Source organism: Haliotis rubra, unplaced genomic scaffold (genome assembly GCF_003918875.1).
Source record: "Haliotis rubra isolate DU_JTF1 unplaced genomic scaffold, ASM391887v1 Scf86, whole genome shotgun sequence".
Taxonomy (NCBI): domain Eukaryota; kingdom Metazoa; phylum Mollusca; class Gastropoda; order Lepetellida; family Haliotidae; genus Haliotis; species Haliotis rubra.
Window position 1 is genome coordinate 79,366 of NW_025767590.1, and position 27,581 is coordinate 106,946.

Consider the following 27,581-nt stretch of genomic DNA (forward strand, 5'->3'; position numbering starts at 1 on the left):
TGCATCATGTCGTCAATAGGCTGAATAAAAACGATAATTTGCAAGGAGTTTGAATGTCAAACTGACTGGTAAAACCAAACTACACAAATATAGGCTATTATTTCTTTAATAACCTTCCTAATAATTTCAAAGAGGGTAGTAGTAGTAGTAGTAGTAGTAGTAGTAGTAGTAGTAGTTGTAGTGGCCAGTAGTAGTAGTTCGTGGTAGTTAGTAGCAGTAGTGCCAGGTATTAGTAGTAGTTATTAGTAGTAGCAGCAGCAGTAGCAGGAGCAAGAGTAGAAAGCGCAGTACGAGAGGTAGTAAAAGTAGAAGTAGTAGTAGTAGTAGTAGTAGTAGTAGTAGTAGTAGTCGTGGTGATGGTGGTGGTGGTGGTAGTAGCAGCATCAGCAGTTGTAGTTAGGAGCAGTAGTAGTAGTTGCAGTAGGAGGAGGAGCAAGAGTAGTAAAAGTAGTGGAGAGAAGTGTCGTTGGCCCTCTTCCATGAGTGGGGCAAATACCGTGAGCTGATGATATGGGGGAGGGAATAGTGATCATGTTGTTGATGATGGCGATGGTGATGGTGATGGTGATATAAGTAAAACGTAGAAATGTACAACGTAACATCCAACTCACCCTATAAGAATCCCAATTTTCGCCACAATATCCCTCCCGCAAAAGAATATCACCTCATCACCAAAATGACAATAATCATACTTAGTTCCATTTCTACCGGAGGTTGCGCATTGTTGATTCCCGCGCACATCGATAAGGAAAATTAACAGTAAAACCCGCCTCCTTGTTTAGCGTTAATACTCGCATAGTCTCGCTTCCGTTGTCAAGAGTCCGCAGAGGTAACGCTTTCACTCAACTGTTGCCAAGGACCCAATAACACATGTTGGATGTCGAAAATCGATGCTTTGACACGGTCATGCCATAGTTAATAGCTTTTATTGACAGAAAACATGAGTGACTTTTTGCACCGGACAGTGGTAAGTTTGGGACATTATGTCATGTTGGTCTGGAGCCACACAAGCAAGTGTGGAGTAGTGGCCTGAGCATCCACACTGGAATAAGAGAGTCTACATCACGGTTGGTAATAGATGTTGTCATTAAGCGTCCTTCTCCTCCGTCTGTTGTTAATGACTGTGATTTAGTAGCCGAAGTTTCGTGTTGTTATATCGGTTTGTAGCAACTTGCGCTGTTGATTCATAGTTTCTGATTTTTATGATTTGCCATCTGTTGTTGAGTTGTGTTTTATTGGACTGTATTAGGGAACAATGCCATTCAGAGTACCGCTCGATATAGCTATAGGTGAGGTGAGGTGAAATTGGATTTAACGTCGTGCTTGAGAATATTTCGCTCATATGACGACGTGCATGCGTGTGTATGTGTATGTGCGGCTGCTTGTACTAGCCCAGACTTAAGCTGGTTTAATAGTGCTAGCCCACTGAGATACCATGCTGCAGTGAAGCATGAATACCCAACTCAGACACATTATACTGACTCCGAGCCGACCAGTCTTTGTTGTACCCATTAATGCCGAGCGCCAGGCAGGGACCAACAAGTACCATATTTTAACGTCTTTTGGTATGACGCGGTCGGGGATCGAACCCGCGACCTTCCGCTCTCCGGGCGGACGCTCTAACCACTACACCACGGAGGCGGTCGATATAGCTATAGGGTGCAGCTTTACAGGGGATCGTTATATTGGGTATATGAGTGTTAGTGTTAGTGATAGAGACTCTCTCCGTTTGTTCGGTTGACATACTGGATATCCTAGAAAAAAGATATGTGATTAAGTGTTTGGTCCCTTTTTTTACACTGGAAAGAACTGTACTGAAGCAGTATCCGAGTAAGGTTCCCTGACACAGCAGCTTCGAAATATGTGATGTAGGGGTGGGTGCGAACACGGAACATTAAACAGCCTCACACTGTCTTGCAAAACTATCGTAATATGTTTTAAGCATATGTTGTTTACTTGCGAGCAACAGAAGCCCTGCATTCAAAGTAACGTAATATTTGTGTTTTTACGTCTATACCGCGTAGTCATGTATTATACAAAAGTTGCAAATGATGAGAGAATATGCTGTGCACAATATGAGTGAAATATAATCCAGAAGTCCTTATGAATCATTGAAATTCTAGTGTCCGCTGTCTTTATACTTTGAATATAGTAATGTAAGTACAGACAGTTATAACCTCGCAAGTCCAATATCAGTAATTCGAGAGATCTCGCATTCAGGACGATCTAGATATAAACTTTTTTAATAAAAAAGGGGATATTTTGTTATTCCGGACATTTGTTGACCCGGGTCGGAACCACCTGGATTAACGAGGTTGTCACCACTGATTCATAACCTAATATGGACGCCTTCACCTTTGGTATCAACAATTAACTTGCCCTGTTTCTTCTGGACACCCATTGTCCGGAAACTGTCCGTCGCTTTGGCAAGACGAAAGTATTTAATTTGAAGAAAATAATAAAATTAAAAAAATAAAATGTCATGGGGACAATCGAGTAGTAAGGCTGTTACAGTGGTACGTTGGTACAGTGTGTTGACATCATCCTAAGGCCCAAAATATAAACTTAATCGCCAATGGGTAGGCCCATGGGCATGAAAAATTACCTCTGGTAATCAACTGTCGACAGAAAATGTGTGTATGTATTTTGCTATTTACAAACCATCTCTGGGGTATTACAGCTGCTTCATTGAATGGTACAGGAATCATGTGTGAAAATGAGAATGTTCAGAAACATATGTCCTTTTCCATGTCTGGTTATCTAGGGAAACGACGGGTTTGATAAGTAAAAAAACTCAACACATCAAAGGTAATACCACACTGAAGTATCTTTTCACTGTTGATGTGAAACTGTAAGTGTTGATTTGACGTTGAATCTTGTGCTATATGACTCACATCTATGCACCTAAAAATGACATTAGAGTCAGTGAGTTTGTTAGACTGAACACCAAGTTCCATGTCCACAAACTCGGTTAAAATTGTAATTAGTCTCTTTTCCTTCTTACAGTCACGTGAACTATAACTAAAGCCATGATTGGAATCTGGACCCACCTTTACCTCCCTGTTGAGGAGATTTGCCATCACTTTACGTAATAAAAATAACATTGTGTTATCAGTTAATAACATGCGAGCATGACAGACACGCCCGGTTAGCTGCAGCCAATGTGCATGCAGATGTCTATTAGTGAACAGCCATTACAAGTAACAATGCACCCGCTCTGCATGCGATCAATGCCTCAATAGTTCTTTGGCAGAAGTAATTATACCAAACAGATCGTTTAGCCGACGTTCTTGTTATTCTGTGCCGTAAGTACGCATTAGAACGTATATTGGGAGCTTTTAGTGGGATTAGTTAGATTGTGTATTCATGTTTTGATTGTCCGGCTTCAAATGGAACTTGTACATGGTTGTGCTGTATTGCCTGGGCGTTTTGAATGTGTTAGAGCGATTGGTTTTCTTTGCAAATATACTGGAAATCGATAGTGGTCAGGCACCGAGTCATGAGAGATGACACGTATAGAGGATAGAGTGAGGATAGAGTAAGGATAGAGTGAGGAACAGAAAGGATATTGAAAAATACATAGTAATATACAGAAACCGTAACGACAGGGTCCGTGTGTTTGAGGGGAAGGTAGTGGCTGGAACGTTTATGAGAACCACTGTAAGATTTGCGGTCAGTGCTCACAACAGCAATGAATTCTAATGACGAGTCGAATAGTCCTACTTTTGTTAAATTTAATTAGTTTTCAAATAAACTGTTCATTAGGAAAAGGTACTGCTTTGGTAATACTGATAACAAAACATTTGAAAGAATAATATAAGTTACATATTTATCTTGTGTCATGTGCGTGTTTCTTTGTCTACTTGTCTTTGGGACATGTTATTATTCTTAGTTTACATTTTAAGCACATTGTGCTTAATGTGCCTTTTGTCATTTCCAACAGGTTTCTCCCTCTTTCTGGATGACACAGTGCTGCTTTGGATGGCGAGAAAACAATTCACTACCATAAGGTAATTTAGCTATTTCAAGTTGTCATGGAAACAAAACAAACCGTATTGCAAAGGTGTAGTGAACTGTCTGTATTGGGGACATTCTTGGATCGTTAACTGTGGGCATCCTGTTGAACTAATTTGGGAAATGTATCTAAAGGGTTTTACTTTCTTGTTTAGGTCGAGACTAGGTACATTGATATTAAATGACAAAGAAGAAAGCAAGCAACTTATTACTGCTGCTATATGATATTGCAGGATCCTTAAAACGCGTTGAATCGGCATTTAGTTACTCAGAGAGCGTTGCTGTCGGTGATCAGTGATCAATGGCTGTGACAGATCGGGGCCGGGGACATCAAGGGAATTACAGATCGATACACGATCATTAACATGGAATGCGGAACCAGTTTATTTCTAACGGTTAGCTCCGTTTCATATGTTCATATTTCATGATAAAACGCTTGACTTGGGCCGTTAACCGAAACACATGGGACCAGATCGAGGCTTGTAAGCAAAGGGCTAATGGTATATTCATTTCACACATTGTTGTAATGGTTTGATAGATCGTTGTAGCATTTGATCTGGTGTCCCTCATAATCCAAGGTGTCTGTTTTTGGTCTCACTCTGTTTAATATTTCATGAAAGAGTTATTGATTTTACCTCTTTAGGAAATTTGTAATAAACAAACCAATTATGATTACTCAAAGGAAGAAGGTTTGATCCAGACTACCAGTTGTCAGACTTCCAGTTGTGTGGAAGCCTGGGTGGCTGGGTTCGTTACATAGCTGATTCTGTGTGCTGGTGATCAGGTGTCTCACTCTAGGAGTGTTGGTTCTGTTCCGGCATGGGACAAAACCCAACTGACTGACTGACTGAATGTGGTTTTACGCTGCTCTGAGCAATATTCCAGCAACATCACGGCGGGGGACACCAGAAATGGGCTTCACAAACTGTACCCATGTGGGGATTCGAACCCGGGTCTTCGGCGTGACGAGCCAACGCTTTAACCACTAGGCTACCCCAAAACCCCACAAAGTGCTAGAATCTGTACTGCACATGTTCCACGCTGTTGTGATAACAGCTACCCAACCCGAGATGCTTTATTCACCAAGCTTAGAAAATTCAGAACATATCAAAGTCAAAGACTAATAAGTCTCAATTATACGTCCAAACAGATTCCGTTCATATTATTTGCAAAATAATGATGAAAATGACATGACTGATTCATTGAACATCAGTGATGAAGCCAGGTGTCCTGCTGCACAGGTGTCTCCTTCCACACACAATGTGTAACGAACAGTAGGTGTTAACCTGTTGCCTGACATCCGCTAACACACCTGTCCACGACGGCGGTCTGTGAACAATCCACGGGGGGAAGGTCAAATACCTTTCTTTGCTGAAACTGGAAAGTCCACACATCAGCGACACAATATATTGCAATTCCCAATTTTTACTTGTACCATTCCATTTTGTAACGTGACCAACTGAGTAGCTTTTGCATATGTTTAAGAAGAGTGTCACACGTGGAGCACGATACGCTCATCTTTTCGCGAGCATCTGGTATCAACACATTTTTGATAAACTGGTTCATAAAGACATAGATCTACTCATGATACCGTAGTAATTCTAGCAAAGATCTGGAATGGATGTGAACAGGGTTTTATCACTATTGTTAACACACAAGAAGCATATGCATCCCTTAACCTTTCAGCATCTCACGAAATTATTTACATACAAACACAATCCTCGGCCATTTGTAACCAATAACGATTGTTTCCTCAAGGGCAGCATGAAGAGATGAGATTGCAGCTATGGGTTTTCCTCACGGTCTCCCTAGCCACACTGACGTACCATATTAGCAAAGGTAAGTGTGAGCCACAAGGTCTTTTCCCCACCAGGTCATTACCCAATCTGCCATTTCCCCACCTGGACATTTCCCCACCAGGTCACTACCCCATATGCCATTTCCCCACCTGGACATTTCCCCATCTGCCATTTCCCCACCTGGACATTTCCCAACCAGGACATTTCCCCACCTGGACATTTCCCCACCTGGACATTTCCCCATCTGCCATTTCCCCACCTGGACATTTCCCCACATGGTCATTACCCCATATGCCATTTCCCCACCTGGACATTTCCCCATCTGCCATTTCCCCACCTGGACATTCCCCACATGGTCATTACCCCATATGCCATTTCCCCACCTGGACATTTCCCCATCTGCCATTTCCCCACCTGGACATTTCTCCATCTGCCATTTTCCCACCTGGACATTTCCCACCTGGACATTTCCCATATGCCATTTCCCCACCTGGACATTTCCCCATCTGCCATTTCCCACCTGGACATTCCCCACCTCATTACATCTGCCATTTCCCCAACTGGAACTTTTCCTGGACATTTCCCCACCAGGTCATTACCCCATATGCCATTTTCCCCACCTGGACATTTCCCCATATGCCATTTCCCCACCTGGACATTTCCCCATCTGCCATTTTCCCACCTGGACATTTCCCCACCTGGACATTTCCCCACCTGGACATTTCCCCATCTGCCATTTCCCCAACTGGGCATTTCCCCACCTGGACATTTCCCCACCAGGTCATTACCCCATATGCCATTTCCCCACCAGGTCATTACCCCATCTGCCATTTCCCCACCTGGACATTTCCCAATATGCCATTTCCCCACCTGGACATTTCCCCATCTGCCATTTCCCACCTGGACATTTCACCACCTGGACATTTCCCCACCAGGTCATTACCCCATCTGCCATTTCCCCACCTGGACATTTCCCCACCAGGTCATTACCCCATATGCCATTTCCCCACCTGGACATTTCCCCATCTGCCATTTCCCCACCTGGACATTTCCCCACCAGGTCATTACCCCATATGCCATTTCCCCACCTGGACATTTCCCCATATGCCATTTCCCCACCTGGACATTCCCCACATGGTCATTACCCCATCTGCCATTTCCCCACCCATTTTCCCACCTGGACATTTCCCCCATCTGCCATTTCCCCACCTGACATTTCCCCACCAGGACATTTCCCCACCTGGTCATTTCCCATATGCCATTTCCCCACCTGGACATTTCCCCATCTGCCATTTCCCCCCACCTGGACATTTCCCCCACCCCCATCTGCCATTTTTTTCCCACCTGGACATTTCCCCACCTGGACATTTCCCCCACCTGGACATTTCCCCACCTGGACATTTCCCCACCTGGCCATTTCCCCACCTGGACATTTCTGCCCCCACCTGGACATTTCCCCCCTGCCATTTCCCCACCTGGACATTTCCCCCTGGACATTTCCCCATCTGCCATTTCCCCACCTGGACATTTCCCCACATGGTCATTACCCCATATGCCATTTCCCCACCTGGACATTTCCCAATCTGCCATTTCCCCACCTGGACATTTCCCCATCTGCCATTTTTCCCACCTGGACATTTCCCCATCTGCCATTTCCCCACCTGGACATTTCCCCATCTGCCATTTCCCCACCTGGGCATTTCCCCACCAGGTCACTACCCGATCTGCCATTTCCCCACCTGGCCATTTCCCCACCAGGTCATTACCCCATCTGCTATTTCCCAACCTGGACATTTCCCCACCTGGACATTTCCCCACCTGGCCATTTCCCCACCAGGTCATTACCCCATCTGCCATTTCCCCACCTGGACATTTCCCCACCAGGTCATTACCCCATATGCCATTTCCCCACCTGGACATTTCCCCATCTGCCATTTCCCCACCTGGACATTTCCCCATCTGCCATTTTTCCCACCTGGACATTTCCCCATCTGCCCCCACCTGGACATTACCCAATCTGCCATTTCCCTACCTGGCCATTTCCCCACCAGGTCATTACCCCATCTGCTATTTCCCAACCTGGACATTTCCCCACCTGGACATTTCCCCACCTGGACATTTCCCCACCTGGACATTTCCCTACCTGGACATTTCCCCACCCAAGAATACTATTGCCTGGACATTTCTCCACCTCTTTGAAGACACCTCCCAAAATTGATGAGTTACTTAGTGCATCTGAAGGTTTTGTGTGGAAAGAAGTGTGTTTCTAACGATTACTGATCATTAGTTGAGAAATTACATCTGAAACTTCCTACTTTTAACTGAGACTTTGAGATGTTGGAGTGTAGGGATTTAGAATATGAAAGTAAAGATTACACGCATTTAACATCTCACTGTAAACAATATGAAAATAAAATAAAATTGTGTTGTGTTCCATCGAAGTGCTCTCAATAACCAAATGTATTAACTCAGTTGCCAAGAAAATCCAGTTACCTGAATATTAATGAATGAAATGTATTTTACACTACTTCCTGTTTATTCATTCTTATATTTGAGTGAAATAACAGACACAAACGGGAAGGTGGGGAAATGACTGGCCAAATATATATTTGGGTCGGGTATTGTCGGGTGGGGAAATGGTAGGTTGGGAACTGACTTGGGAAATAACTGTATCCCGTTGGAAATTACCAAGTTTTCAAAGGGTCTCTTCTTCCCACTGGAAAAGTTAGATGTTTAAGTTTTTGAAAACATTTAAATACTCGTATGACAAGTTGCAAATGGTGACAGCTAACCCTTTCTTCTTCCCTTTGGTTTACACGTATTGGTGTTGTCTCATGAGCAATGACGAAGGTCGATATTACTTTATTTGCGGACCTGAAGTGCGTCTTAGTTCCAAGACACTGTCATGTATTTTTGCCTTTTTTTCATGTACATTTTATTCTAATCTAAGCCACCAAGCTACCTGAGAGATATTGCTATCTGCCTCGTTGACACATATTACCGTTATAAAAGTGATGAAATTCATAATATTTTGTCCTCATTTCCTCATTGAGTGGATAAATGATGAAGGGTTTATAAATCAACACCCACTTGCAATTGTTATAAGACCAATGTAGGTGGATGCTGCAGCAGAATCGGTAGATTAATAATGCCCCATGCAATGCCCGTGTCCTACTTCAGATGTCGAAATCAGTAAGTTTGCATCCTTTATCGTGACCTTTATAGTGTCTTCGTTCCAGTGAAGTGTTGCTAACATGACCACTTCAGATCCTTTGTAATGCCTGGTTAATTTCATTTCCTAACGTGTTGTAAACGTGGTGAGTTTGTATAATGCCAGTACCGTACTTTCAGTGAAGTGTTGTCTGAACGAAGCGGAAACTCTCACAGCACAGCCCTACCCACAAGGCATTGTGTACCCCAACATGGAATCTCTCAGAAACGGGTAGGTGAAAACACCCGCTGACTGAAGCAATGAAGTACGTACTGTCCTGAAGAACTCATAGATTGAGACCTAAATGTGTAATAAAGGAGGATCAATTATAAAATATCTCGAAAAAATAAAATGACCACATCAATGAGCCACTAGCAGCCCAACTATGAAATAATCATTGTACGCACCACCAGACAAGTAGTTGTCTTGGCACCACTAGGACACCACCTAGGTAGATATTACTCCACCATCATCACGTATACAGTTTATTGAATACAAAATACGTGTGTTTCAATTGACATCATCCTTCCAGTGCTCCGCAGAGGTGTTCCTGGATGATATTCTCGCAGAGGGATCATGACGTCATCCGGTTCCACATCACTGATTGGTTCGGCCCCGCCTCCCATAGCTGTACAAGAGACTATGTTGTTGTAAAGGATGGTACGGAGAGCTGTTTGTGTCATCTGTTTTTACAATTGCGAAATATTCATTTAGAATACATACTTTAGAAAAGGACGACACTTTTGTGGGATTTTTGTTAAAGCTACTCCATGCATATCAGAATGTGTGATCAGTAACACAGTACATGGGAAGAAAAATGATGTGGAAACAAAAGTGTTGAAAATCGCCAAGGAGAACAAAACAATGTAGTCTGCTTACCTGGTTTTATAATTAACAGAGGTCCTCCCCTCCAACAACTGTAGAAATGCTATATGGGTGAGATTTAGGGTGATACGGTGGTTTTGGTACAAGTGTACTACTTCCTCTGCAACAAGGCATGGGATCGGGGATACAGGTATTTTCAGAACAACCATATTGCCCAAAGAAGGTTTTAGGTCTCTAATACGTCTTGGCAATTTACTTTTCCAACAGACCGCGATCACCCGGGTTTGATCTGGTTCCACCTCAGCAAGCAAACCTTATTATGCCACTAACAAGATCTGTTGCCAGTTCCATTGCCTTCGTTAATGATTGTCATGATGTCTATCACTAAATGGTGGGATCCAGACTTGAGTATTTACGGACAGAATATTGCTGAGTGCCGCATTCCTAGTAATTTCTCGCCCATATTTTTTCACTTCACATAACGGTATGGCCCTACGACACAATACTTTACGATGCAAATGCGGTGATTTGAACATAGAGTAGCAAGTACGGTTAAACGTCATACAATCACCTTCAGTATGTCAAGACAAATTGTGTTTAGTTTCCGAACGTATCGAGTTAACCGCACTTCCAATTACTGTCTGATATGTTTATGCCAGTGTTGAAGAGATATGTATGCCGCACACGTCTTGTTGACATACGCGACAACGTAATCAGCTGATCGTGTATCTATTACTCTTGTCCCTGGTAATGTTCACAACCCACGTCATGCAACCCGCCATATGTCAACAGTTGATGTAAGGAGATATTTGGGTAGAACTGCAAACAGAACATCGAACAATGGCCAGTAATTATTATGATCAATAAATGTCTAGCGTAAGAGTGTTGTTAAATGATTACAGCATCTCAGATTGTTTGATTAATGATCCGCGGTACGGAATGGTTGACCGGCGCAGCGTGGACCTTAGATTAGCTGCACAAAGCAATTGTGTTACACACAGATAACATCATGACGGGGTCAGTCTGCGTTGGTAATACCTCACTTTACACAAAGTTACGCTTCATGTAAACTTACGTCGTCTTGGAAAGCCTGTTACGTTGTCAAGTTAGAAAGACGTCCCAGGAGAATTTCCTGATGTGTGTAACCTGGATATATATATAAACTAGAACCAGACCCTTATTGTGATGGCTCAAAAAGGAGATGTAAACATGGAAGTGAATTTGGGTTCATAATTGTATAAAGCATCAGATTTGCCAAGAAATCAACGCGTAAGTATTATTTTCATAGCGTGGACTGCGATTGTCTTTATATACTCATGTCAATAATGGTTGTCACACCCCTCCCCACCCCAACACCCCCACCCCACACACCCTCTCCAATTAAAACAAATGAAGGGGGTGACAACCATTATTGGCATGAGTATAGCACAGAATATAATGCATTATACGGCCAGTGGGGAGATCATGTTATTGTGCTTTGCAGTCAGTAACATTACATGTATTAAAAATACATTACGATATCTTAGATCCACGACAGATTGGAAAATAGGTTACGACGGTGTATGTCCTTATGATACTTTCACGATACTCATACTCATATCGTTTCGAAAACCTATAGCCATGCAAACAATCGAGGAAAAACAGAATAAAATGAAATTTAATCAGCCGGGATAAATAGAAATGAATTCCGAACGAGAGTATGTTTTCCTTGACGTTTTCGTTTGCTATTAATGATGTACACAAAAGCTATTGTTCATGTTCTCAGTGTAAAATGTTGAACGTCACAAAACAAATATGAAAAGAAACGCTAACAGTATATAGTATTATGACTGTACATCTGTCCCGACAGGACCCAGCCCTCTGAGCCCCAGCCTGAGGGTGGTGTGCGGGGACACACATTTCAAGGGAAACGTCACCTCGACTTCCGGGTCCATCTATATCCAGTTCCACGTGCAAGTGGAAGATGCCAGTAGAGGCTTCGCACTGGAGTACTGGAGTGTCGACAACAGTAGGTAGCACTAGGAGTTGTTCGTCCTTTCAGATTGCACAGACTGTGCTTTAATGCATGTCGGTATAACTTTACTTTGAAACTGTTAAGGAAAACTTTGTTGCACATATGTTGTGCAACAGTCTCTACTTGAGCACACCTTCAACACTTTAGCTGGGACGTTCGAGAGGTCGTCAGCTCGCTACACTTCACGATCCCCGACAGACATGGACTCCAATCAGGTCACGGATGACAGATCTTACCACTGTCGGTTCGTCATTATACCGCCAAAACTAATTCCAAAATTATAAGAAATCAGAAAAGCCTGTACCCTACACCTAGGACATTACTTCCTACACCAAACACGCTTCACTTAACACCCATGACGCTATTATACTTCACCTTATACCTAAACCATATACCCTACACTCAGCACAGGTACCCTATACCTAGGCCATTACATCCTACACCTTACACCCTACCCTACACCTTACACCCTACCCTACACCCAACACCTTGGACACTATTTTACTTCACCTTATACCCTTCATTCGGCACCCGGCCCCCTATACCAAGGGTATTACTTTCTACACCTTACACCCTACCCTACACCCAACACCTTGGACACTATTTTACTTCACCTTATACCCTGCATTCAGCACCCGGCCCCTATACCAAGGGTATTACTTTCTACACCTTACACCCTACCCTACACCCAACACCTTGGACACTATTTTACTTCACCTTATACCCTGCATTCAGCACCCGGCCCCCTATACCAAGGGTATTACTTTCTACACCTTACACCCTACCCTACACCCAACACCTTGGACACTATTTTACTTCACCTTATACCCTGCATTCAGCACCCAACACCCGGCCCCTATACCAAGGGTATTACTTTCTACACCTTTCTACACCTTACACCCTTACACCCTACCCTACACCCAACACCTTGGACACTATTTTACTTCACCTTATACCCTGCATTCAGCACCCGGCCCCTATACCAAGGGTATTACTTTCTACACCTTACACCCTACCCTACACCCAACACCTTGGACACTATTTTTACTTCACCTTATACCCTTCATTCGGCACCCGGCCCCCTATACCAAGGGCATTACTTCCTACACCTTACACCCTACCCTACACCCAACACCTTGGACACTATTTACTTCACCTTATACCCTGCATTCAGCACCCGACCCCCTATACCAAGGATATTACTTTCTACACCTTACACCCTACCCTACACCCAATACCTAGGACACTATTTTACTTCACCTTATACCCTGCATTCAGCACCCGGCCCCCTATACCAAGGGTATTACTTTCTACACCTTACACCCTACCCTACACCCAACACCTTGGACACTATTTTACTTCACCTTATACCCTGCATTCAGCACCCGGCCCCTATACCAAGGGTATTACTTTCTACACCTTACACCCTACCCTACACCCAACACCTTGGACACTATTTTACTTCACCTTATACCCTGCATTCAGCACCCGACCCCCTATACCAAGGGTATTACTTCCTACACCTTACACCCTACGCTACTCCCTACACTGCACCCTACACCCAATACCTAGGACACTATTTTACTTCACCTTACATCCTATACCATACACGCTGCACCTACACTCAGCAACCTACTTTTAACACCCCACACTTTGGACATTACTCCCTACACCATTAGATAAAAAGACGATAAGGATCATGAGTTCGACTTTTTATATTAATGAGTGCAGCTGCATGTGGCATGTCGATTGCAAGTGACCTACTGAATCTGGTTACCCAGTATTCCCTGCGGTACAGATTCTGCTGCTGATACGTGGTGAAATATCCACGTCAATCAGTGTAACAACGAGTAAAGTCCATTGAATCTGTATGCACCATTCAAACAGCGGATATTACCATGTATTGATATTTTCACGAAACGAAAACACTTGTCACCAAAATGACTGATATGAAATTAATTCATGCTTATTGCGGCTAATATTTTTTAGTCTTCTCTATCAGTTGTCTTTTTATTTTCACTTGAAATGGGACTTACCATAAACAATAGATAATATCAAGGGGAACTACAGTCCTTGGGACTAAAGTCTTCTTCTCATGTGTTGTTTTTGCTGTTCTGACTAGAAGAGGTTGTTTCTTATCATATCGGGGTTTTTTCACTTTCACTTTGCAACCTTTTTTGGAAATCCTAGCTGCTCCATACATTTGTTGTATGGTTCATTCTTTTCTTCTAGTCCGTTAATATAACGCTCAGTAATTATTGGGCGGTGGGGTAGCCTAGTGGTTAAAGCGGTCGCTCGTCACGCCGAAGACCCGGGTTCGATCCCTACATGGGTACAACGTGTGAAGCCCATTTCTGGTGTCCCCCCGCTCTGATATTACAGGAATATTGCTAAACGCGGTGTAAAACTAAACTCACTCACTCAGTAATTATTGTATTAGCTTTTGTTTATTAATGGAGCCTTTCATATAGGATTTTCACATCTACCACTCTTTAACATAGACACGTGATTGTCGTAGATCCTAAAGATTGACACAGAGTTACCACTGTTACAGCTCTCATGGTTTAACATACCAGAGATTTGAGTGCCGTTTATCCAATAGTTTAACATAGACATTGTTGCATCTATCACTTTAACACAGACATACGACTGTTTCAGATGCTAAAGTTGAATATGGACGTACACTTGTTGCATCTCTCATAGTTTAACATACCAGACATATGGTCGTCGTTTATCCTACTGTTTGTCATACACATTCGGGTTTTTTTTGTAGATACGACTGTTGTTAGGTTGATCTCATACTTTCAGACTTGTGTATGATTGTCGTAAATCTATGTTATGCATGATAATCGACACATATTTTACCTTTAACATTTTCGCGAACACCTGGTGTTATCTTTGAATCTTACGAATTATTTTTCACCGCTATATTTGATTTTTACGCTCAATGGAATCTATTTAAGCACACAGTCTGGATTGTTTACTCACTGGCGAGGACGTTTGCCGTCGTTTGGTATTAGCATTGTTGTGGCTCTGGTAGTTAGTCGAATCGCTACGAACGTTTTGTGGAAAGCACCCACACTGTACCAGAAAATCACAAACATCAGTTCAACAAGAGCACGTAGTATTGCGTCAATACACATGCTTTATTGGCCGCCGGTGTTCCAAGTCAAACGTTAAATGTGTATCAGTTTGACAGGCAAAATTGCCACAGTCGTTTACGTTGGTTATCAAGCGTGACGTCTTTAATTGATATGCAGACTTCAGTAGCTCCGCGCAGCGATGTCACGTTAACTATTTTAAACATAACAAATCTGTCAAGCGCTGCTGTGAAGCTTTCCTCTAAAATACCGTTTCGCTAATGAACTTATTGTTTTTCAATATGCCTTCTTGTCAAGATCTAAGCGTCTTTCGGAACTTTCAGCAACCAAAAGTAGAATTTTGTAGCTAATCTTGCGACCGTAAGTCGAAGAAAACAGGAAGGAACGATAATGCTGTGCCATGACAAAATGGACCAACCGTTTCAACTACTGAATGAAACTGAATGTGAACCCTACACTTCCTCACGTCAATCCCCTGTTTTAAGTTATGTCCCTTAGATGTGACAGAATCATATGATCGTGGTTCCTGGACACTGTTTCGCAATTAGGATCCCATTAATCTGTTTGACAAGGTCATTTCCGGGCACATTCACCAAAGTATCCCATTGTAGGTTAGGTTTTTCCTCACATTGAGCTAAATAAAACTGAAATGCCCTTTTATAGAGGAATTAAACCAAACACTTTATTTCATGTTGTCAAATTCAGTGTTTCATACATACTTTCTCATCATTACGTTCACAGCCCCCATCATGAACACACCCCCAGTATACACCACAGCCAACTACATCCTCATCGTCGTCAGTCTGGCCGTTACAGCGACGTTCGTCGGTGCACTGACGTACCTGTTCTACCGTGAGAAGTCCAGAGAAAGAGCGGTCAAGGCCGGCAAAATGAAGCAGATGTTACAACGCAGAAGACAAGGCATCAGCGGTATATCGGGGCTGGAAGATTCTGGTGTTGAACAGGGAGATGATTTCGAAACAAGTAAAACGGATGTAACGTCATTTGTTGAAACACCGTCCCCAGTCTCGAGTAATTGGAAAGTGTGAAATCTGTGTTTGTACCGAATGCACTATTTTTGCTAAATCAGCATTATACAAACAAAAGTCAGAAAAAAACCATTATGAATTGTCTGACGCCGTGCCTTCTGTGGGTACCAGAATTTCAAAAACTAACGACAAAGGACTTTCGTCTTATGTGGTAACTATGTGTCTGAATACCTTGTTGGATGGAAACAAAGAATTAGTTTATGGAAGGATCTTCACGTATTGGTTACAAAGCTGTGTAGATCATTTCCTTATTTTCATATTAATTACACTAATCAAAGCAGGAGCAGAGCAATAGTCCAACAGTCCAATGACAATCTGTGCTATAATAAGCATACTGTTCAAACTGGCGTTCAGAAATATTGCCTTTAGTTATCAATCAACGTCAATATGCATGCTTTCATTGGGTGACAAGGCGTGTATTACAGTTGACACACTGACACATGGAGGCGAGGAGAGAGCGAGTGAGTGAGTTTAGTTTATACGCCGCACTATATTGCTGCGGTCTGTAAATAATCGAGTCTGGACCAGACAATCCAGGGATCAACAGCATGAGCATCGATCTGCGCAATTGGGAACCAATGACATGTGTCAATCAAGTCAGCGAGCCTGACCACCCGATCCCGTTAGTCGCCTGTTACGACAAGCATGGGTTACTGAAGATCAATATTCTAACCCGGATCGTCTCGGGTCCATGGAGGCGAGGAACGGTCATGCTACAACAGTACTTGGTCTGCACTGGAAGGTTAGAACTATGGTTGATTGGTTTGTTGTTAAACGCCGCACTAAGCTATATGGCAACGGTCTGTAAATAATCGAGTCTGGACCAGACAATCCCGTGATCAATATCATGAGCATCGGTCTACGCAATCGGGATACGATAACATGTGTCAACCAAGTCAGCGCTGCGAGCCTGACCGCCCGAACCCGTTAGTCGCCTCTTACGACAAGCATGGGTTACTAAAGACCAATTCTAACCCGGATCTTCACGGGTACTTATGAGTGAGTGAGTGAGTGAGTGTGGTTTTCACGCCGCTTTTAGCAATATTGCGGCAAAGTCACGGCGGGGGACATTTTTAGAAATGGGCTTCACACATTGTCCTTATGTGGAGAATCGAACCAGGGTCTTCGGCGTGACAAGCCAACGCTTTATCCACTGGGACTACCCCACCGCCCCCACGGGAAGTTAAAACTATGACAAAAATATGCATGGCATGTGTTCCCATTAAAACAAATGTGTACACGGAAAATTATTGTGAGCATTTTATAGAATGTTAATTTCATATTATGAAAGATACGAATTTTCTGTCTTCTCTGGTGTTTCTCCGTTTTCCAATGACGATATATAATTTGATTTCTTTCCTTTCGCTTTACTCGTTTTTCTGCAAAATTTATTTTGATAATATCCATGTAGCACTGACCAGTGTAAGCCAAGCAAGCTTTATGAGATGTTTGAAATTTCCTACCAAACTGGGAGGCGATGCAGAAATACAAATAACTGAACTGATGTGTTTGCTTCCATCTTAATTGACGAAATATAGTTGAAATTCAAACAAAGAAAGTGTTGTCAAGTCATTTCGTCTGCATGAAAATAGTTTAGCTTGCGTTAAATCCAATCCTGACGTATGTTCCATTCGATATTGTCATCATGTTTCATTTGATATATCTTCCATTCTGTATGGTGAAGCCATAACCTTCTACTGAGAGTATGAATACTCCCTGGAGATAACTGAGATAGTCCACGGCCACAATCACATTTCTGGATACATTTTATCTTTTATTCACAAATCGAGTGTTAAATAGTGTCATCGTGCTTTTTGAACGGAAAAACAATCCATATTAAAAAAATAGTATGTAAGGTACAGAAGCTCATCTTTATTAAGGGATAGAAGGAATGAGTATGGAGGATATGTTAAGCCTCTCATTTATCCACAGACCATACAATCCAGTACTTGCATTTCTTAAAGGGATTTTGTCTACTTTTGTTTGTTGTCAACGCGTCAGTCAACAAATGTCCAGCTCTATAAGAATTAATGATGGTCTGTAAATGACTGAATATTGGCAGGATTAAGCGCTGGATGACATTATGTGCAAATCCTAATTGTTGCATTATCTTCATACTAAATCTCAACGTATTGGGAAGAGTGAGTGAGTTTAGTTTTACGCCGCATTTAGCAATATCCCAGCAATGTCACGGCGGGGAACACCAGAAATGGGCTTCACACGACGGTCGTATTGGGAACAAAAGGTAGTTGTCAGATAATTCAATAAAATGTGGTCTTCATCTTCAAAGCTGTCTCAAAATAATGATTTCACAAGAAAAATATTTGTAACGAGGGACATGTAGAACGTGTGTTCTATTAACAAAATAATTCCCATAATTTCAGAAGATTTGGAGGAGGTTTTAAACGCTGACCAAAACCCCCTGACATAAGCTCACTCTGACCATGTAAATGTTGGCATGATCACCTTCCACATTGACACTTTCGCCAACTAGAGACTGACTGGTATTATCCTAGTTTAGTAGACGTTTGTCGAAAAGCTTCTCCATACTCGTAGCTGCTATGACTTAATCGTTCGAATCCAAATGATCTTTCCTCCTCTTTGGAAACAGGCCGACGTTTGACAGAGTTTGTGCAAAACGCACAACGCGGATGGAAGGGTACAATGTTTTTCAAATAACTTCTCTTTTTCTTTTTTTTCATACCACAATAGTGAGTGACTGAGCTTAGTTTTACGCCGCACTCAGCAATATTCCAGCTATATGGCAGCGGTCTGTAAATAATCGAGTCTGGACCAGGCAATCCAGTGATCAACAGCATGAGCATCGATCTGCGCAATCATACCACAATAACCTCAGTGAGTGAGTGAATATGGATTTACGCTGCTTTTAGCAATATCACGGTGACACCATGGGGTGGGTATTACCTTTTTCTAACATACCTCTATGATATCACGTGATGTCTACAACAAAAGATTTCCTTGCTACACAATTCCTTCTCAGGCTAAAAACTTATCAATAAGCCCTCGCCAATAACTAGGAAGGAAAAGAGACTGGACACAACAACCATCTCCGAGTATAAAGGGCAGATGTGGTTAAATCCAAGATACCTCAATTCTAATCATGATCTCTTTTTGCAAAGAGAGATGGCCATGTCAACCACCACCAACTTCCTGCACTGTCTACTGAATGCACAACCAGAACACAAAAGATCAACAGAAATTGGCACATTTTATTACAAAATCAAAATATACATAACCCAAAAGTCGATACAAATAAACTATTACATACTCAGCTTCTTTGTTACTTATGTAGGTGAGTATAAACACTTAGCAAGTGATTCCCCTAGCCATTATGTTGGCTGATAAAACTGTTTTAAAGCATTATATTTCCATGAACCAAAACTAGACTATGCCCTGCAATGACTGAGTTTGGTTTTACGCCGCTTTTAGCAATATTCCAGCAACATCACAGCGGGGGACACCAGAAATGGGCTTCACACATTGTGCCCATGTGGGGATTCGAACCCGGGTCTTCGACGTGATGTGCCAACGCTTTAACCATTAGGCTACCCTACCGCCCCTGATGCCCTGCAATGAACTAATTTTTCTCGATTTGTTGACAATAGGAATAGGCAGGTCTTGCGTGGCATTATTGCACAGAAACAACAACTCTGATATCATATTGTATTTCTTATAAAGACATTGCCAAAGCTACAATCAGCAGTTAGTGAAGTGGTTTTCTATTGTTGACATATTAGAAGAATTGGTTTCATCATGAAATCATAAACATGAAAAACAGTGAGCAGAATTTCTTGGGAAAATCTGGGTATGCATAAGCAGTTTTTAAATGTATAATACCATAAATGAACAAACAGACCAATTTTCATGTATTGTTAGTAATTTGAAAACACTATGGCATATGTCTAACCAAATGTGAAAGTTTCTACCATATCTGACTAACCCCCGCACTACCACCTGGCCCCAGAGACAATTACACAACTTTCAGATTTGCTTGGAAATCACTTATAAACGAACTTGATAAAAGAAAATAACATTAACATCAACACTGACAAGAAAATGTAATTTTTAGAGTAAAATTGATATTTTATACTTATCCTGACTCATGCTCTTTTGCTTGTCTTCTTCTTCTTGCGAACATAGTGGAACACTTGTATCTCCTTATTTGAAGCTCCCTTCAAAATAAAATCACTAATTGGTACTCACCACGAGTTGCTCCCCTTTGTCTCCCCTGGCGGGAAAAGGTGTCGCCACCCTCTGGCCATGTGCTCCACTCTCTCCTGATTTTTGCTTGAGCCCAACACTTGAATTTACAGGGAAATCCAAAGTGTTATGTGGGGAGGATGGGAGGGCTAACCTCATGAGTCAGGATAAGTATAAAATATCAATTTTACTCTAAAAATTACATATTTTTCCTTATCCTGACTCATGCTCTTTTGCTTGTAGCATCCTACGGAACGGAGGTGGGTAACAGAATACTTTGGATTTATAATTAGTGATTTTGTATAGATATACTGTAATATCCCCTACGGGAACTTCATGAAGTCTTAGATTTAGGATGTATCCTGTATAAAGAAAACCATAGGTTATATAAAGCCATTAAAGGGGAATTACATTATGAATATATTGAACAATACATATAAATTATATATATATATATATATAGGTGACTCTGATAGAGGCACTGAAATTGACTATATCCAAGTATATGCTTAAGGTAGAATACTTAAGCTGAACATATATACATAGCCCTAAAACTCCTTAGAGTTATAAGCTAGATGAGTATGTATAAAATACATATTAATCTTGTGAGGCTAATATTTTAACGCCTACGAGGGACTGTCAGTTGCTGAGCGAGGACCAGTGGTCCGAAATGGTGAATGCCAGAGACATCTTCTGTAGTGATGTCTCTTAGGTAGTGATTAGCAAATACCATGTTAGATTTCCAATAGCATCCTTCCATAATCGTGTTCAAGGAACAGTTACCGTGTAGGGCGAGGGTAGAGGCCAGTGCCCTGATCTCATGTGGATTTGATGCTGTTGGTGGGTCCAAGCCTGCTGCCTTGTAGGCACGGAGAATGACAGTCCTTATCCAAATAGATATTGTGGTCCGTGACACTTCTGTTTGATTCGTAGGCGATAATGGGATGAATAAACGTTTGAGAAATCTTCTCCTTGTTTTGGATCGTCGTAAATAAACTTTGAGCGCTCTTACCGGACACAGTGATAGGTCTTGTGTATCTTGTGATCCGAGAATAGAGGATAGCGCCGGGATGTGGAATAATCTGTCTGGTTGACCTGGCAGTTGATTCTTTGCAATGAAATCCCATCTTAATCCGAGGTGCGCTGTGTTATGATTGTCATCAAACTGTATCCTCTCGTAATCCAGAGCGTGAATTTCAGACATTCTTGCTGCTGTGGCTAGCGATAGCAGAAACAATGTTTTCTGTGAGAGAAATTCAAAGTTTGTCGATTCCAAGGGTTCATAGACCTCACTCGTGAGGTGTTGTAACACTACATTCAGATCCCAAGCTGGGGCGTGGAACTTCCGCTTTTGGTCCTCCAATCGGAAAGCTCGTAGTAAGGCCAGTAACTCTGGAGATCTTGTCAATTTGACACCCGTTCTCATGGTGATTACAGAGCTAAGCGCGGCAAGATATGTTGATATCGTTGAACCTTTTAAATGTTTGTTTTGGCGTAGGTAACACAAATAGTCTGCCACTTGAGGTTGTGAAGCCTCTCTTGTAAACCCTTTCTTTGTTGCATAATTTTCGAAACTGTGCCACTTGTCGTCGTACAAGTTACGAGTTGAGTAACGTATGTAAGCAAAGCGTGACTGCTTTTGCGCCCTGGCAGAATATCCTCTCTTGTTTAAACACATTTGTATACAGTCCATACGTGTAGTTGGAACATTGCTGGGTTTCCGTGCACTTGTTTGGTGTGAGGATGAATTAACAGGTTTGGCGCGCATTGGGTAGCTCCAGTGTTGGTTGACCGATTTCTTGAATTAGTATGGGGAAACCACGTTCTGGCCGCCAGTAGAGGCGGCGACCAAAGTGAGTTGTGAGGCTCTGTGTTTGTCTGATTTTCTGTAATACTTGCGAGGTATTATTGCTGGGCGGAAACGCGTACGCATTGAGGCCTTCCCATGATAGACTTAGATCCGTTGCCCAAGCTTGGGGGTCTGGGACTGGTGACACGAATGTCGGTAGCTGATTGTTGAATCGCGTGGGCGAATAGGTCTATTAGCGGCGCTCCTAATTGCTTGATTATCTGTGCAAAAATTTCCCGGTTGATCATCCACTCTGTCGGTGATGGTAGATGAGGGCGAGAAGCGCCTGCTAGTATATTTCTGGCTCGGGAATGTGCACTGCTTTGACATGTAGATTTAGATCTTGTATTAAATCGAACAGTTGAAAAGCTTAGGTTCAAAAGGTTCATCGATCTCGTTGAGCCTTGCTTTGTTTATGTAGAACGCCACTGTCGAATTGTCTGTATGGATCATTAGGCGCATTTTGTGTAAATGTGCTCCAATGTAGAATGGCGTTGATTACAGCTTTCATTTCTAGACTGTTTATATGGAGTTTGCATTCTTGCTGATTCCATAACCCTGATATCGTGTGGTTGGTGAGATGAGCTCCCCAACCTTGGAGTACGCTGCGAATCTACATACAGATGGGTTTTGTATTCCTGCTCTGCTAAACAAATCCTTCGCGAGACATTCGATTTCTTGGTCCACCATAGTAGATGTGGTCTGAGATGTTTCTCGTAGACTGAATGGTTGTACATCGTTGAGATGTCGTTGATGAGACCTGTAGGGGACGTAACTGTAATCTGCCTGTGACAGTCATGTCTTGGGCTGATGTGAGAAGACCCTAGTAGGCTCTGCCATTGTCGCAGTGGTAACGGAGAGAGTAGAGCTGGTGGAATGGTCTGTTGTATCTTGAGCCAACGGTCTTCTGGTACCATAATACGGTTGCGATTTGTGATGAATCGAATACCTAGGAACTGTAGGTCTTGCGATGGTACTAGGTCCGACTTGCGTAAGTTTACTAACCAACCTAGTTGTGTTAGTAGCTTTATGATGTAATTTAACTGTAGTTTGAGACGAGTGGATCTTGATCTACTTGTATCCCGTCGTCGAGGTAAAACGCACTCATTAGCCCTTTGACGATGTAGAAATTTGATAATCGGGTTTCGTTATCCTCGTGAATAGCCAGGGGCTGATGATATTCGAATGGGAGTACTTTCCACTGGTAATGTAGCCCTTCTAGAGTAAATCGTAGGTATTTCCTGGAATCGGGGATGAATGGGGATGTGCAAGTAGGCATCCTGTAGATCTATGCTGCCCATGTAGTCCATAGGATCGAATCATCTGGCGTAACTGAGGTAAATGTATCATGCGAAACTTCGGTGGTTTGCGTAGATAGTTCTTGTTGAAAAAGCTCATGTTGTAGATGAGTCTGTATTTCTCCGTGGAGTTTTTCTTGGGAACTAGGAAAACTGGGGAGTAGAAACCTGGTTCGACGTTTGCTTGATCTATTACTTCTATGGCCTGTTTGGATAGGAGTGATGAGACAGCCTCTTTTATCTTTGGTAGTTAAGGCGCTTTGTAAATCGAACTTGGGGGGTTTGATTGTCAGCGGAGGCTTGTCCTGTAGAGGGATACGAAACCGTGTTGAATAATGTTGGAGACGAAGGATCTTGCAGTATTCCCAGTTTTCCCAGTGTAGTTGGAGGCGTCCACCCACTTGAGCTGGTTGTACTGGAACGGCTCTCGGGTCCATGGAGGCGAGGAACGGTCATGCTACAACAGTTACTTGGTCTGCACTTGAAAGGTATGGTTGATTGGTTTGTTGTTAAACGTCGCACTAAGCTATATGGCAACGGTCTCTAAATAATCGAGTCTGGACCAGACAATCCCGTGATCAATATCATAAGCATCGGTCTACGCAATCGGGATACGATAACATGTGTCAACCAAGTCAGCGCTGCGAGCCTGACCGCCCGATCCCGTTAGTCGCCTCTTACGATAAGCATGGGTTACTGAAGACCAATTCTAACCCGGATCTTCACGGATACTTATGAGTGAGTGAGTGTGGTTTTCACGCCGCTTTTAGCAATATTCTGGCAAAGTCACGGCGGGGGACATTTTTAGAAATGGGTTTCACACATTGTCCTAATGTGGAGAATCGAACCAGGGTCTTCGGCGTGACAAGCCAACGCTTTATCCACTGGACTACCCCACCGCCCCCACGGGTAGTTAAAACTATGACAAAAAATATGCATGGCATGTGTTCCCATTAAAACAAATGTGTACACGGAAAAATATTGTGAGCATTTATTAAATGTTAATTTCATGTTATGAAAGATACGAATTTTCTGTCTTCTCTGGTGTTTCTCCCTTTTCCAATGACGATATATAATTTGATTTCTTACCTTTCATTTTACTCGTTTTTCTGCAAAATTCATTTTGATACTATCCATGCAGCACTGACCAGTGTAAGCCAAGCAAGCTTTGTTATGAGATGTTTGAAATTTCCTCCCAAACTGGGAGGCGATGAAGAAATACAAATAACTGAACTGATGTGTTTGCTTCGACCTTAATTGACGAAATATAGTTGAAATTCAAACAAAGAAAGTGTTGTCAAGTTTTCATGAAAATAGTTTAGCTTCGTTAAATCCAATCCTGACGTATGTTCCATATACATCATCACGCATTTGATATATCTTCATTCGGGTAAAATAACCAAGACATTTTGCCCGTTCTTTTGCAGTTTAAACTTCTCAAATCCTCCACTTATGTTCAAAACACACCTTTTCAGTCGATATCGTAACTCTCTCCATCATATTTTACAATACTGATTCATATGACTTTTGATAAACATGCGCGCTTCCATTCTGTATGGGTATTGCGAAGTACCCTTATTATTATTATTATTAATAAGCCTTCTACTGAGAGCATGAATACTCCCTGGAGATAACTGAGATAGTCCAAGGCCACAATCACATTTCTGGATACCTGTTATCTTTTATTCACAAATCGAGTGTTAAATAGTGTCATCGTGCTTTTTGAACGGAAAAACAATCCATATAACATAGTATGTAAGGTACAGAAGCTCATCTTTATTAAGGGATGGAAGGAATGAGTATGGAGGATATGTTAAGTCTCTCATTTATCCACAGACCATGCAATCCAATACTTGCATTTGTTAAAGGCATTCATTCGTCACCACTCGCCCCTTTCCGTAACCGTCCCCGAATAACACGAGTTGGTCACGAATGAAAGGCATTTTGTCTACGTTTGTTTGTTGTCAACGCGTCAGCCAACAAATGTCCAGCTCTATTCGGATTTATGATGGTCTGTAAATGACTGAATATTGGCAGGATTAAGCGGTGGATGACATTATAATAATAATAGCATGCTTGTAATGCGCTGTTTTCCATGTACAACATGCTCAAAGCGCAAGACATAAAAGTACATACAAACAGACTATAGGAGAGAATAAAAGATTAGAGAAATACATGGAAACAATGCAATGAATTATCGTTTACACTCATTAGCTAATCTGAAAAAGAGCGTCTTTAGTAAAGATTTAAAATTAGAAAGTTCTGTACAGTCACGTAGATATTGAGGTAGTTGATTCCAGGCTGTAGAGGCTGCATACGAAAAGGACCTTTCACCATACGTAGAAGTCCTAACAGTGGGGATAACGAGGAAACGTTTATCCTGTGAACGGAGAGAGCGAGATGGGCGGTGCTGTGTGAGGGACTGGGCCAGATACGAAGGGGCAGATCCAGACAGACAGCGGAAAGTGAGGCACAGAAGCTTGAATTGAATCCTATAGTGAATGGGCAGCCAATGTAAAGAATGTAGGAGTTTCAGAGCGTCATCAGATTTACGTGACTGGGTCACTATAGGTGCAGCAGACACCAAGGTCTTTGACCTTGTCAGCGATTTGGATGTTTGTATTATCAAACCTAAAACATGTAAGACCACACTGTGATCTCCTTTTCTGTGGCCCTAGGACAATGCATTCCGTCTTGTCACTATTCAGTTTTAGTTTGTTGTAATGCATCCACGCCTTGATGTCTTCACAACAAGTGCTCAATTCACTCAAAGCCCTGTGCGCCTGAAGTGGCCTTGACTCCATGGATCTGTAGACTTGAGAGTCATCAGCATAGTGATGTCTGTCCGCTTCATGTCTTTCCACGACACTTCCAAGCTCCTTTATATACAAGGTGAAAAGAACCGGTCCTAAGACGGATCCTTGTGGAACCCCACACGTAAGATATGATGGGTCAGATGACAACTTGTCAATGATTACACACTGACTTCTATCGGACAGGTATGATTTAAACCAGTCTAAAGCTGTTCCACCGATGAGAAATTCCAACCTCAGACGTTCCAGGAGTTTGCAGTGATCGATGGTGTCAAATGCACTGCTTAGGTCAAGAAGTGCCAAGACTGCGAGATTCTTGTTATCGATGCCAAGCCGAATGTCACTGATCACTTTCAGCAATGCAGTCTCGGTGCTATGATGGCTACGGTAGGCGGACTGTAGATGATCATGAAGGTCATGTTTATCAAGATGTTCAGAAAGTCGTGTGCATACAGCACGCTCAACTAACTTGGAAAGATAACTGTGCAAATCTTAATTGTTGCATTATCTTCATACTAAATCTCAACGTATTGGGAAGAGTGAGTGAGTTTAGTTTTACGCCGCATTTAGCAATATCCCAGCAATGTCACGGCGGGGAACACCAGAAATGGGCTTCACACGATGGTCGTATTGGGAACAAAAGGTAGTTGACAGATAATTCAATAAAATGTGGTCTTCATCTTCAAAGCTGTCTCAAAATAATTATTTCACAAGAAAAATATTTGTAACGAGGGACATATAGAACGTGTGTTCTATTAACAAAATAATTCCCATAATTTCAGAAGATTTGGAGGAGGTTTTAAACGCTGACTAAAACCCCTAACATAAGCTCACTCTGACCATGTAAATGTTGGCATGATCACCTTCTACATGGACACTTTCGCCAACTAGAGACTGACTGGTATTATCCTAGTTTAGTAGACGTCTGTCGAACAGCTTCTCCATACTCGTAGCTGCTATGACTTAATCGTTCGAGTCCAAATGATCTTTCCTCCTCTTTGGAAACAGGCGGACGTTTGACAGAGCCACTGTTTGTGCAAAACGCACAACGCGGATGGAAGGGTACAATGTTTTTCAAATAACTTCTCTTTTTCTTATTTTTCATACCACAATAGTGAATGAGTTTAGTTTTACGCCTCACTCAGCAATATTCCAGCTATATGGCGGCGGTCTGTAAAAAATCGAGTCTGGACCAGACAATCCAGTGATCAACAGCATGAGCATCATCGATCTGCGCAATCATACCACAATAACCTCAGTGAGTGAGTGAATATGGATTTACGCCGCTTTTAGCAATATCACGGTGACACCATGGGGTGGGTATTACCTTTTTCTAACATTCCTCTATGATATCATGTAATGTCCACAACAAACGATTTCCTTGCTA

The 27,581-nt window shown here is 42.3% G+C and overlaps 1 protein-coding gene across 1 annotated transcript; it reads left to right on the forward strand.

The window, feature by feature from the left end:
- The first annotated feature begins 908 nt into the window (after positions 1–908).
- On the forward strand, positions 909–16,547 carry LOC124262913 (neuropilin-2-like). Its single transcript, XM_046697511.1, has 7 exons — positions 909–1,067; positions 3,944–4,010; positions 5,773–5,853; positions 9,165–9,255; positions 9,557–9,684; positions 11,699–11,857; positions 15,706–16,547. Exons 3-7 carry the CDS (start codon positions 5,787–5,789, stop codon positions 16,011–16,013), a joined length of 753 nt encoding a protein of 250 aa, XP_046553467.1. The 5' UTR covers positions 909–1,067; positions 3,944–4,010; positions 5,773–5,786; the 3' UTR covers positions 16,014–16,547.
- Positions 16,548–27,581: the final 11,034 nt, after the last annotated feature.

Excerpts from the sequence above, each read along its gene's own strand:
- LOC124262913 (XM_046697511.1), top strand. The coding sequence starts at position 5,787 with ATGAGATTGCAGCTATGGGTTTTCCTCACGGTCTCCCTAGCCACACTG. Across the intron at positions 5,854-9,164 it reads GACGTACCATATTAGCAAAG|TGAAGTGTTGTCTGAACGAA; the intron begins GTAAGTGTGAGC and ends CCGTACTTTCAG. Across the intron at positions 9,685-11,698 it reads CTATGTTGTTGTAAAGGATG|GACCCAGCCCTCTGAGCCCC; the intron begins GTACGGAGAGCT and ends CTGTCCCGACAG.